The following is a 14,456-nucleotide window of genomic DNA, read 5'->3' on the forward strand; positions in this document are numbered from 1 at the left end:
ACAGGAGCACTATCAACTCCCCCCGCCAGGGAGGGTAAAGTGGGCCAGGCAAGGGAGTGGCACAGATCGCCAAAAAGGCTTGGTGGCAATATGCTTGCTATTTGGTCAAATCCTTGGGTCAGGTCCGTGGTTATCACATCGAGGTGTTTGGTCCAGTCCGTGATTGTCAAGTACTAGCAATATGTCTGCTTTTGGTCAGTTCCTTGGGTTGATTCTGTGGGTTTTGTTTGTGGTGGTCCCATCCTAAGTAGTTTGGTTCAGTCGGCTGAGTGTTCGTCCCTGGACATTGTGTAATTGTTTACCTGGTCAGGCTTGATAGATTCCGGTGATTGGTGGTTTCAGATTTTGTGGTTTCATTGAGGGAGTTAGCTAGGGTTTACGTTGGTTGTGGTTGCTGGGATTGTGGCACGGGAAAAGTTCATCTTCTGTCGAAGAGGTCCTGTGCATATTTTGTTGGGCCCTGTAACTACCCTCCTACTCCGGTATACGGTCCTCATGGTTTTGTAATACATATTGGATTTCAGTGATAAGGCGGCATCGAAGGTCGTCATATAAATGACAGTGGTGCATAAGATGCTCCCATGTTTCTATCATTCCACAATAGCATATGGGGGGGATGTCACTGAGTCCAAAGTTTGATAATTTATGTCTGATGGCGCTGTCACCAGTAAGCAGGTACGTAACCAGCAGTCCTGGGGAGAATCAGTGCTGATATTCCGGATAGACGGCTTGTATTATTGGCTCGAATTTCCATGTAATTTGTCCTTTTAATGACTTCTACCAGCGTGTGTGCCAGATTTGTTGAAGATGTAAGGCGAGTCTCCTCTTCTCTATTTTTGCGTGATTGGTGAAGTCTTGACAAGTAACGGCTTTGCCTTTGGAAAGGTTGTAAAGGAGTCCACGGCGAACTATCTCGAGGTCCAGAGGGAGGGCTCCCATGGCACAGACCTGGAGCGCATGAGTGCTGACTGCGTTGCGGACTCGAGAGGTCGTGAGCAGGATGTATCTCTGTACAACTTCAAGCTTTCTTCTGTTTGTTGCGGTTGCTTTTTTATACCAGACTCCCAACGCATACAGGATGACTGGCAGAAAGACAGTTTTGTGGAAGAAAGAGGGCGAGGGTCTTTTTCCTCAGGCCCCAGTCCTTACGGGTGATTCTTGCAAAGAGAGAGGAGAAATTTTTGTTCCGGAGGTAGTTTATATGGGGGATGAAGGCTAAATTTCTGTCTAGAATGACACCAAGGTGCTTCATTTCTGTTGTGAGCTTGATAGTGGTTCCATTTACTTTGATTTTTGGGAGGTCTCCTAATGTATAGGGTCCGCCGGAGTAGAATCGAGTTTGTTTTTGCTGAACATATTGTTAGGTTGTTTCTATCGGCCCATTATTGTAGGGTGGCAAGCGCCCAGTTTGCTGTAGTTTCCAGATTTGCTCTGCTGTCCTCAGTCAGCATCAGAATGAGGTCGTCTGTGTAGGTTTGGGATGTGGCGTTTCCGAGATTGAGATTTATAAATCCGTCCAGCACCACATTCCAAAGAAGTGGGCCCAGAACGGAGCCTTGTGGGCATCCTCTGTAAATTGATCTTGTTACTGTGCAGTATGGAGTAGGGACTTTGACAAATCTGTTGGATAGATATGTCCTTATACACTTAAATAGGTTGATTGGAAGGTTGGTCTCCCGGATCCTGCCGAGGACGCTTGGCCACCAAAGGGTGTCAAACGCCCCGGCGAAGTCGATTGCAATGACGAGAAAGTATTTCCGATCTGTTGTTGTGGCAGCATTGACAATTTTTTGTAGGGCATCGCTGGTGAGTGTCCTTTCCGAAAGTCAAACTGATTCGAGGACTCTGTGCCTTTACTTGAATAGTGGTTTTCTCTCCTATTTCTTAGCAGGTATTCCAGCAGTTTGCTGAGTACTGTGAGGAGTGCTATGGGTCGGTAGGACCCCGGGAGGTCCTGCCACTTTGTTGGATTTTTTAGGATTAGTCGGAGTGTTGTCACCTTCCAAGCGCAGGTGAAGTATCCTTCTTTTAGGCATTTGTTGTATAGTTTTAATATTTCCTCCGGAATGGTCTCAACTGTCTTCTTAATAATCTCTGGTTTAGGTGTAAAGTGTATTTAGGGTCAAACGGCATCAGGGGTTTCCCCATCTCCGCGTAGTTTACATTGTGTGGTGATACAGATCACTGTAAAAGCCAGAGATTTAAAAGTGTGTGGATTATGAGATGTGTGGTGTCGTGTACCGTTGTTCTTCTGGCCATTTAGCCGCCAGACCTCTGCTGAGGCCCGACGTTACCCCATTTTTGCCCTGTGGAAGCAGAGCAGGTACCTAGTAGTTTGATTTACTCTGGCACAGGTCCTGCCACCTAATTTCAGTGGCTAGGATCTTAATAAAAAGAAGGTGATCGCATAGCGTGGTGGGGAAGCGCTAGAAGAAAGCCCAAAATGGTGGGTGAAATTGATTTCAGATTGTTGAATTTAGTTTGTGTAGGGCATTCACTTGCGTGCAGGTAGAGTAGGGGGGGGGGGGACTGAAGACTGGGGGAGATAGACAGAAATATGGAGCCGATAGGGAAGACAACTCCAGTTAGAGTGGGGCATGCCCATGCCCCACCAGAGGGGAAAGTGGGGGCGGCGGAAGGGGAAGGGGACAGCGAGGCCATCTACTTCCCCCCGCCCAGCGAAGGGGAGGAATAGTGGCCGGCAAGGGAGCTGGCTTAAATCGACTGTATGGCACATTGGCAATAGCTGTCGGTTGACAGCCAGTAGAAAAATCGTGGCTAGGACAGCATCCCAATCTTTGTTTCCAAGATGTTAGGATCATTTGTGGGAGGAATCCCGTCCGAGATTCAAGGTCATGAAGGCCTGGTTCATTTCTACCGGTTAGTTTGGAATGGTCTGTTCCTTTGGCATATGAGTGGTGATTTTTCCTTTGGAAGAGTCATGTTATGGTGGTAGGCTTGTTATTCGTCTCTCAAACAGGTCATGGGCGAATTTTGTGAAGGCATTGTATGTTTCATTTCATTCCTGAAGATAGTGCTCTTGGTCCTTCGGGTTGAAATGGATGATTGTGATCAATATGCAGCGGAGGTCTTCATATAGCAGACAGTGGTACATTGTGTTCCCAGGAGGCCACAGGAGCAAAGCGGGTTGTTAGTCAAGCCTAGGGTAATTAGTTTTCCTTTGATGGCACCATGAGGCCTGGAGAGAACTAGGTGGTGGTGCTGGGTGAGTTTTGTCAAGTTCTGGTAAGAATTTCTTGGTTATTGCACCTTGGTTGTGTCATTCCAGCATTGTTGGCAGGTCTGTTTGAGGAATGTGGAGATTCACCATTTTTTCATGGAGTGGTTGTTTCCGGGTTAGTGGTGTGGTCGATCTTCCTTTTTTCAAGTAGTAGTGGTGTTTAGGTAAAAAAACTATTATATTTAGGCCACCCGAATAATTAAATTCATCTGCCGTGCTGTGTCTTATATCTGTTAATTGCACGTGTTCTATGGTCGATTTGTCTGTTTTCTGGACGAAAAACCCCAGTTTCTGGGAGGGAAAAGCCTTGCTATCTACGCCTGAAACCGACTAACTCAGCCACGGAGTGAAAAAATCCCATTAAAGTTCCTCGCATCGTCGACGGAATTCGAATCCGGGCCTTTTCCACCCGGTGTGGGGAGAACGTCCACTGTGCTACCACGCAGACTCCTGCGACTACGCAGCTCTATTTTCAGCAGGGTTCGATGTACTGTGTTGTGACACATTACTCCCATCACCAGCATTCCAATTACCGGCTAGTTGCGCCACAGTCGCCCTTCCGTTGGCACGTACCATCCAGGAGAGCCTTCGCACACCTCGAGCATCAATGAGCTGTGGTCGTCCAACACCTTGCCGGCGGTTCGTGGGTTTCCCCTCTTCGGACCACTTTCGGTAGGTACTAACCACGGCTGACCGTGAGCATCTCACCAGCCGTGCCGTTTCGGATATGCTCTGACCCAGTCGTCTGGGTCAGAGCATATTTGTCAGGCCATTACAATTTGTCCTTTGTCAAACTCGCTTAAGTCTGCTGCCTTTACCATCTGAAGAACAAGAGTAACACTGATTAACAGAGCTCAGTATCAGGTATTTTTTATATCGTGTACCGACCCGCGCACGCGCCGTAGTTCACCTGCAGTTGCTTCGATTTGCATAATGACTCGCAGGTCATAATATTTTGGCTCATCGGTGTATATGTCCCCTGGTTTTTGTCCCTACGAGGGAGAAGAGATCCTCCTCCTTCATCATACCCAACCCTTTTAGCGCCTTATGTACACCTCAGTCAGATCTCCCATAAGATATTTAATTTTACTCTAAGAGTGTCAAGTCCAGATTTTCTGTTCTCTGTATGCATAACCTTATATTTTAAAGCATTAAAATTTTTTTACAATATATGCAACCAAACTGAGTCTCTTTGAAGCAACATGGACTGACTCGAATTACTAACCACTCTTCCCACCTTCAAACCATCAGAAAACGTTTGAGAGCTTCCCTTCGTTACTCGCGACATTATCATTTATGCAATTTAAAAACGGGAGGGGATCCGACTCCGAGCCTTCAGGGACACCACTTATTACTCTGGTCTACCCTGAAGACTAACTGTTTCTGACAATCCGCTGTTTTCTGTCTTCTAGTCAGCCTGCAATCCAACATAGAACCCTACTAGTAACTCCAACTTCTTCCAGTTTATAGAGCAGATTTCCATTTGGGGCGGTATACAAATAGATTTGTACTTTATGAAAAATGCATATATAATGTCAAAATTGTTACTTGCATCTAACTGTTTAGTGAGTACATCATAGTAATCACTAAACAGTTACATCATAGTAATCACTAAACAGTTAGATGCAACCTCCCTTGCGAACTCATGTTGGGATCTATTCACGATACCGTTCTTGCCAAGATGGTCCCGAACTGCATCCTTAACAACAGACTCCTTGATCTTCCTTACCACCGAAGTCAAACTCGCTGACCTTTGGTTACCCAACTCCTTTTTAGTGCTACATCTGTCCACTGGGGAGACATTGACTTCTCCATCCAAGGGGATCTTCTCGTAGTCTAATGACCCTCTCATTAATATTCACAACACTTTGATGCAACCACATGCTGTCTTTTTGATTATAACTAATCTGAGTGTGAAGCGCGAGAATGCAGCCTCACTCCCTTCGAGTAGACCACAGTTCAAAATCCGCGTGACCACTAAATACTCCTTGTATTCATTGTCCAAATGATTAATTGTAAACTCCTCTGCTGTAAACAGCATATTTTTAGGCAACTCCCTCCCTTAGAGCCTTATGCAGCTAACACACACTGGCCAAAAAAATACGAACCTTTCTATTAAGACAATCCCGGACAGAAGAAATGCGAACAAATGCAAATAGATGCAAAGAAAGTATAAAGACTGCACAGGCTGTTCGACTGCAGTAATCTGAATCCAGAATGGGGAAAACGCGTGATCTATCAGACTTTGAAAATGGTCTTATCGTAGGTGCACGTTTAGCAGAAGTCACGATTCAAGAAACGAAAGACATAACTGGTTTCGTTTCGCAAAAGCATTCATTTCAATTTTATTTCAGATTCGTTTCAAATCGAGCGGTTCTTCCACACCTCAAAGGCGTAAATGTGGCACAAAAATAATACTTCAAGAGCGAAACCGTCGTACTGTAAAGAGCACTGTACAGAAAAATGGGATGTCTAGTATGAAGCAAATAACATCTGAATTCAACCAAGCCCAGAACTGCTTTATTTCAACCCTTATCATGCGTTAGAATTAAAGAAATTGAGCCTTCTATTCGGAAGTCGCTTGTTTCAGAGAAAAAAACATAAAAATCCGCATGCAGTGGTACAGAGAACGTCGTCATTGTACAGTGTAACAACAGAAGAAAGTCGTGTTGTCATGCAAATCACGATACACTGTTTTGCACCGATGGTAGAGACTAGCAAGAACCTCATGAAGAGATGGACCCTTCTTGCCTCCTTTAAGACAACCAAAGCATCTGGAGGTGATGTGATGGTGTGGGGAATGTTTTGTTGGCACGGATTGAATCCGTTGAAAGGTCGAATGTCATCCAGGAAGTACCTGAATTTTGTATCAGATCTACTGCACTTTGCAATGTTACACTTTTATCTCAAAAGTGATGGCCACTATATGGATGAGACAATGCAACAGGGCATCGTGCAAGAATGGTTCAGAGAACATGATACAGATTTCCATCATCTTCCGTGGCACCCACATTCATCTGATCTAAATCCTATTAAGAATGTGTGGGATATGCTGGAGAGAGCTATTCGGCACGAAGTCCTCTTCCTTCATCTTTGTTGCCACTACGCGATATTTTGCTGAAATGGTTACAATTAGACCAAAACTCACAAAAACTTATAGAATCCATGCCGCGCTACACACCTACTGTTATTCAAAACAAAAGTGGCCCGATTCGATACCAAATAAAGGTTCGTATTTTTTTTGCCCAGTGTATATATATTTTATAGTAATCCGACTCCTTAACGTTCCTCAGATTCCAACTTGCTTTCGATTGTAAATATCGACGAGAATGGTCAATTCGAATCATATGCCATTTCTGGTAAACTTTCTTTCATCGCAACTAATCAGCTCTTGTCCTCCATACCCCATCAGTAACTTCGTTACATATTCTCTTATACTTGTAGTGCTTATACAACTCAGAATCACGTCATTGTAACTGTTCCATTGATTGCGTCTTTTGCCCAGTTGAGCTTGTAACCTCACATGTCATCCATTTTGGCATCTTACATTTATGGAACGTGACCACTTGTACGAATGGCTTCGAGTATAAATTCCTTGAATATTTCCCATAGCATAATTGTGTCGCCACCATACAGTAGTTTCTCCATTTAATCAAGCCCAAGAAATACGAGTATCTCATCCCATTATGGTGTCATCTCTCTTGAAATGAAGCTGTTGTCTTTATCTTTGGTGACATATTACAACCCATTTTATAGTATTGTAGTTACTGCCAGATCTAGGATATGAGCCCGTTGTATGTTCGGACAAGTAGTCCATTGCTACTTATTTGGACATGCTGACATAAGTAGTAATCATCAAGTTTGTTCAAAAATCTGTTACATTATAGTGTATTTTTGTTTGTTGTTTTATGGCACATTGGCATCTAAAGCCAAAATGTGCCATCGATAGTCTATTAGAGGGAGGCTGAAGTCGTCCATAATGAGATAATCGCACTTACTAGCGAATTCAATCAATCGTACTCCTCAGAGTCGTTTGGCCTATAATATGCCATCCCTTTACTGCAAGTCGTTTCACACCATGCTGACTCAACATTCGCGTTACCTTAATTTGCCTTTGGGAACATTCTTTGCCACCTTCAGGCAGTATTTGATTAGAAGCATCACTCCCCCACCTCTCCGTCTCTCCCTATCTCTTCTGAAAACAATATTCACCGAAATGAAATTCTTCATCTCGTATCTATGAGAAGCACCACGTCTCAGTAAGCCCAACCACATCAGCATTTGTTGACTTGATCAAACTCTTAAATTAATTTAATTTGTTTACAACGCTCCTGGCATTATTGTATAGACAGAATCCTCTCCTAGACAAATAGTCTGGATCTGCCCTTGGTCCATACTAGGACTGATTCGGATTTGAAATAGAGTGGAACTGAGACTGGCTTGAATAACAAAAATCTCGGATAACACCACTTTCTCGTCAATTTTTATAGGTTGGAATTCACTTATTTCTCTCTCTCTCTCTCTCTCTCTCTCTCTCTTACGTCACTTTAATCGATTTATTTATCCAATTAGGTAGATTATACTTAATTAACCTTGGGATCGGAATGTCAGAGTTCTCTTTTCCAGTTCGAGCACTTGCTGAGATAGTTCAGAAGATACACTTCGTCTCTGCATGAGTAATCCTTGTGCGTTGCACAATGCTTACAATCGCTGTGGAAAAAAAAAGCCTGGGTTCGAATCCCGTCAAGATGGGAGGAATTTCTAAGGGTCACACCGCGGGGAAGGGATACACAATCCCTTCATCAACAATTTTCGCGATCTCGCAATATTATTTTATTTCTCTCGCACAAGGTTACACCTAATTTAATTGCATGAAAAACATGATAGATAACATCTGATTGGTTGTCTGGTGTTTTTGATACGAGTTTATGAGGTTCTTATTTGTCCTATCTTAATATTTGCGTTTATTTTTTATCGAATTAAGATAGTACTAGCGAAATAACCTGCCCACATACAGTTCGACAACTGAAATCTCAACGATTACCAAATACTGGTCAAGCAGAATGGTTGTGGGATACTTCCCTAAAGGGATACCGAAGATTTCAGCTTTAAAAATATTTCATAGGAATACAATCTTCTCGTTTTTAATTGCTTGCAACGACATTCAACATTTTTGAAGACTGTTTATGACCATTCGCTTTGCAAATTATACCAGCATATTTACATTAAGTACAGAGCGATTACTGAAACTAATGAAAGTTTAATTGGATGTAAATCCTTCGGTTTGATTTTCAAGCCGTTGAAAAATTTAAATTTACGCTATTGACCCCAGGCCTTCAGTACCCGGATGACTTTTTTTATATTTTTGCTCTACCATTCTAATACGAAAATTAGTTACTCGTTAACAAAAAGGAAGATTTTGTCTGAAAAGTGGTTTAAAGCCTTAAAATATTTACAGATTTCTGTAGGCATTTCTTCAAGCTACTGTTTGTTACTGCTATACTTGAACCATCAAGGAATTTGGCATGCATTGACTGGTTGGAATCTATTCACCTTTGAAAAACTAGAAGCCCTCGTGGGTAGCACAGTTAGTAGAATTGCCAAGTGGAAAAGATCTGAGTTCGATTTCTGTCGATGACGCGAGGAATTTTTATGGGCCTTTTCAATAACGTAGCTGAGTTAGTCGATCTCAGGCGAGAGTACCATGGCTTTTTCTTCCGGAAACTCATGTTTTTCGTTCAGCAAACAGAAAATTGACCATACGCAATTTACAGATAGTATACATGGAGCAATATGGCCTTAGTCGCTAATGCTCCTAAAACCCCATAACAACAATAAAAGCTGGCAATGACTGGCGACACAGTTGTAAAAGTGTGATGGAATCCATTTACAAAAAGTGGGAACAAAGTGGTGGTGTTGGTTTGTGCGAAAGTCTTTGACAGTAACATTTTTTTCAATACATACAAGCTCTATACCCTGTCGTTAGTATGAAAAGAAAAAAAGAGGCGGTAGGGATTTTCATCCAGTCAATCTTTATTTAAAAAATTACTAACTTTTCGTACTCTTCAATAGAAGTTGAGGGCGCTATTGGAACATTTCGTATGAGGCGCAAATTGGTTTACCCGATTTGCTTTTGCCAGTTTATTTCAATGATCGGAGTCTTCTGTATTTAAAAAAACATCTCATTTATTTAATATTATTTTAACCTTAAGTTTTCTGTTTATTGTTCGAGAGAGGGCTGGAAAAATCCGGTCTCCTGATTGCTATTGGCGACTAAGAAAGTCAACCTCGTCATTACTATTTCAGAGGTCAGCCTAACAGCTGTGCAGTTGAAATGCGAGTTCTTTGTTTTATGATGTCGGTGGTCTGTACCTTGCAAAAACTTTCGACACTACCTTCACGATATGAAATAGATTCTGAGATGTAAGCTAAACTATCGGTAGTATTTGGTCAAAGGAAAAATAAATAGCTATTCGAAGATTGTTCATTCATGAAAACATTATACTGTTTATCTTATGAAGCTTTCGTTCACATGTATTGATGGTCGTAAACCATAATTCAGGGAGTGACCCGATAATTTATCATCTCTTGTGAGGTATTCGATTGCTTCGATACGCTGGTAATAATTAATTTATCGCTTATAGTTGATTTAACATATAGAAAAAAGTTTAATTATCAACTAACTAACCAGTATTATGGAGTAAGTTTGAGTTCAGCTGCTTTGAGAAATCAGCATTATTATATGAATTAGTAATACCGATAGTCTATTTTCATCTCATCTGCATAATGGCTGTTCCTTATGGAATAGACATTACGCCAAAAATTAGTGTTTTGTATGCCCTCTCCGTCAGACTTTCAGACTTCAACTTTTACAGGTGGGGACTGGAGGCTTGATGTAGTCAAATTGTCACCGCGCGAGAACGATGGTTGTTGACCGTGATTGGAGCCTACGTGACTACTAGACACGGTGATGATCTTGAATTCTCTTTATACTCCTCAGACCCATTGCGGTTATCATGTCTGAGAACCCCTTCGTTTCTGGTTCAGTTTACCGAACAGAGTAGAGTGCTGTACAGTTTGATTTTCACTTGTATTTACAATAGTGTAACCAGATTTTAAAAAAATTAAAAGAATGGGACTTACTTGCCGAACCACTCTTAAGACTGCGTAGCTAAGAATCGCGAACGCTCGATTGTCACGTAAGTTATTTTGTAAATATAGTGCTGTCACAGATGAACAGAAAGCGAACTTGCGTTTGCTTCAGCTTTGTCTTGACACCGGGTATCTCTAGGTGTCCAGACAAAGTACTGTCTGAAGCATTAATGAAATTTACCGCCCTTAAAAAAATTTTATTTGTTTATTTTCACACCTTTCAGCCTCCAAGTGCCTTTCTGGCTCGCCCCACGAAATGTGGGGCGAGCCAGAAAGGCACTTGGACCGGTTGCCGTTTTGTCAACCCAATCTACAATATTCACACATAATTCAGAGTATTTTGGCTGTTTACATTACATTTGAATACCTCAAAAATTAACGGAATAAAATTTAAATTAGCAAATCTAAAACAAACTAATATTATAGATATTAACAGGTTTATCCCCAGAACAGAAATGTAAAGTGAACTTTGTGCTAATTTTAAATTAAATTCAGAAAAAATCACGTTCAATATAATAATGACTTATCATCTATAATTTCATTAATTTTATAGCATTAAATATCAGCTTTTATGCATAATATTTCTGATATATTCTATCTCTGATACTTTCTAATTATACTTACTTGTATTCCTATATATATGTTTAAAAAAATGTGATTTACAAATTCACTTCTACAAACTTACAATAGGCTGTAATGACGTAATAAAAATTAAAATTTTCATTTTTTAAATGGTAGATTACAAAATGTAGAGGTCGCATCGTCATTGTGATATTATTGGCTATTCAGGAAAAGTGCGCAGTTCCTATTCTGATATCTCAGTGACGTCACTGTGCGTGTTCACGTGAATCTGCCATCAGTTCTGCATTCCATTATAACGATTATAACGAGTTGAGATTAAATTCCATTGCATTCGTTTCGTGCTTTCTGCTTATTGTTTAACATTTAAAAAGCAACAGTTTATTGATATTGTATTCTATTATTTTTATCCAGCTATTTTAATATATATATTTGATTAAAACAGTACTTGACGTCAAGCTAATTTTTGTTTTTTTTTTAATCTGAACATTTATAAAAAATTATAAATTACTATATTAAAAAATAAAATAAAATAGCCCAAGAATAGCCCAGGTGCCAATTTATTCGCATTGTATTCTATTATTTTCATCCAGCTATGTTAATATATATATTTGATTAAAACAGTACTGGACGCCAAGCTAATTGTTTTCTTTTTTAATCTGAAAATTTATAAATTACTATAAAATCATATTAAAAAAAAATAAAGTAGCCCAAGCTTGTTCAACCCAATGGCATATCCAACGGTTGTCTTTTTTTTTCTTTTTTCTCCCTTCTTCAAAGTATTGTTTGGAACAGAAAAAAAAAATTGCCTCCACAACACAAACATCCGAAGCTTATCAAAGAACTAACTGGTAAATACATTGGTGAACTTTGTCATCTAGACTAAAACACGAACCCCCTCTTAACTTCTGTTTATAGAAGCGGTCAAAGGTCACGTAGCTTATATTCGACACTATCTGGCTAGCATTGCCAAACGAGTACTCCGTTTCCTTCCTCCTCTTACTCTTAACCAAATAGTTTATCTCATCCACAGTGGGGCCAAGTTTGATACGATCTTAGCGACCATAACGTTGTCATCGTATCAGTGCATCATTATCTTCAACTTTTTTTTTTTTACACTTTTTCTTCCCAATGACAGTCGGGAGGGACTGGAGAAGACAGAAGAGATAATAATGATCTAAACGGAATTAAGAACTCAAATTACATCAAAGAACAGTTTCATTTTTAAATTTGAATTGTGTTTTCAGTACACTCTGTTCGAAACCAGAATCAAGCTTAAGTCCAAGTGGCAATTTAGCAGCTTCCAGGACGAGCAATTAACTTTTCCCTGAAATTAATTTTTTTCCAGAACTTTCTTACAAATTTAATTAATCTTAGAGAGTTAAACCTTAAACTGAGCTCAACGTTGATACAAGATTAGGTGTCTTTGGTACTAAAGAAACACTTATGACGTACCCCCAAGCTAATGAGGGACAAATTACCAACAGAGCCATGCTTATACAATTCACAACTAGTTTAGTGTGCAATATTTGGCTAAGAATAAGACTCTGACAGCGTGTCGTGTCTCATTTTTCGAACAAACCGTGTCTGTCCTTGGTGGTGGTGATCCTCCTCCTTCACACATGCTCATAGTCGTTAAAACTGGCAGATCTCATTGCTGTGATTGGTCACGGCTGACACACACACACACACTCACTCTCTCTCTCTCTCTCTCTCTCTCTCTCTCTCTCTCTCTCTCTCTCTCTAGAAAAAAACCACTTAAGTGGAGACAAGTGTAACGACTGTTTGTTGTGGTGTAATAGGGTTGAAAAAAATCACGTGATCAAGCCTGGCTGCTTGCCCAAGGTCTGGTGACTGTAACGCTTGGTTCTGTTGCTCATGAGACGGTAATGCACATTGTATCTTTGTCTAACGTACTATTTGCTCTGACGTCACGTGCTTTCTAATTTCCGTGCAAAATTAAACTGATTTAATTCTACACAAGTGTATTTCTGTTATAAAGAATTCGTCTATAACGTAACCATTAATGTGACGTATTTTTTCTTCTTTCTATTTGCAGATGCTTGTGGTCTCTCCGACGTGGCTCACATAGAAAGTCTACAGGAGAAGTCCCAGTGTGCATTAGAGGAGTATTGTCGGACCCAGTACCCGAATCAACCCACCCGTTTCGGTAAACTTCTTCTTCGTTTACCCTCTCTACGAACAGTTAGCTCTCAAGTGATAGAGCAACTATTCTTCGTTCGTCTCGTTGGAAAGACGCCGATCGAGACTCTGATCAGGGACATGCTGTTAAGTGGAAGCTCCTTCAATTGGCCCTACATGCCCCTTCAGTGACCTCTGGCGGGCCTCCAACAGGGGCCACAGATCCAGCAAAAACCGGTTGCCGTGCACCCACCTCTTCTTCAGTACTGTCGGGCCGACGGTGGCGCCCTCGTGTGGTCTATCTCCGGTTCATCTATAGACGAAGACAAGGATAGGGCAGCGACTAAGGTCAACCTGTCATCTTGACAGCTGTTTTTATAGACCAATGACTGTGGTGTATGTGTGTGCACACGTACACGCACAAACAGACAGGCTGCTGTAGTTCCTTTGAGGAATCTTTGCCAACTGATGTACGTAACACCTGTATATACGCGTCGTGTAGCTTAGATCTGTTCTACAAATAGGAATTGCCGACATATTTTGGCGGCCAGTGAATATACAGTACAATGTGTATACGTCAGCGTTCGTTTGTTTGCCAGCCCTGTTTGGTCCGAAGTGTGTATGTCAGATAAAGAGTATATAAATAAATATAAATAAATATTATAATACGACAGTAATTCAATGACAAATAACGGAACTTTCAGGTGGGCTTCACATTTTTGCCATACAAGAAGGCGTCTTTTGCGACTATCGGGCCGCCAATGTTTACCTCCACCCCCCGACACTTCGTGTTCCTACTGGAAAACTTCCCTCGACTCATCAACGACTTGAACAATATGTATAAATATGGTTTCTGAGCCCAGATTCACTGTTTTTTTTTTTTTCTTATGTTATCCAGTCTACCCGGAGGTAAATCTGCCTCTTTTTATTGTTCCTCGTTGCTGTTGTCATTTTTGAATGTCTCAATAAGTTTACGGAAATAGAGTAATTTTTGTGAACCCAGTATTTTTGTCTGTTTTTGTGATCAACATTATCCACTTGTATTACACCATATAAAACATAATAACACTTCTAAAATCTTTGGAAAAGCCATTCACAAATTGCATAACGCGATTTTTTAAAAATATTTTTAGCACCACACAGTAGCAGCTCCAGAAAATAAATTCCTCTCCCACTGGAATGCATTAACTGTTATTTGACCTAACTTCTTTCTTTACGTGATTTGTGGATGGCTCCTAAGTTTTGGTACTATTTCCAAGGACAAATCTAAACTATATGATTCGGGAGGGGATTAACAAAATGGTTAATTGATTTAAACTATAATTGAATCATCCATTACACC

General features: G+C 40.8%; 1 protein-coding gene across 2 annotated transcripts in view; it reads left to right on the forward strand.

Moving 5' to 3' along the window:
• The window catches only part of LOC150091594 (COUP transcription factor 1-like), a 68,460-nt gene extending 54,442 nt beyond the window's left edge, over nucleotides 1–14,018 (forward strand). For both annotated transcript variants that reach the window (XM_090376245.1, XM_090376249.1), the window contains exon 3: nucleotides 13,032–14,018. In XM_090376245.1, coding sequence (XP_090232371.1) covers nucleotides 13,032–13,306 — 275 coding nt within the window. In that variant the 3' untranslated portion in view covers nucleotides 13,307–14,018. The remainder of the gene's footprint in view (nucleotides 1–13,031) is intronic.
• The last annotated feature ends 438 nt before the right edge of the window (nucleotides 14,019–14,456 follow it).

The sequence above is a fragment of the Mastigoproctus giganteus genome, chromosome 1, assembly GCF_048544385.1.
Source record: "Mastigoproctus giganteus isolate SK-2022 chromosome 1, ASM4854438v1, whole genome shotgun sequence".
Lineage (NCBI taxonomy): Eukaryota > Metazoa > Arthropoda > Arachnida > Uropygi > Thelyphonidae > Mastigoproctus > Mastigoproctus giganteus.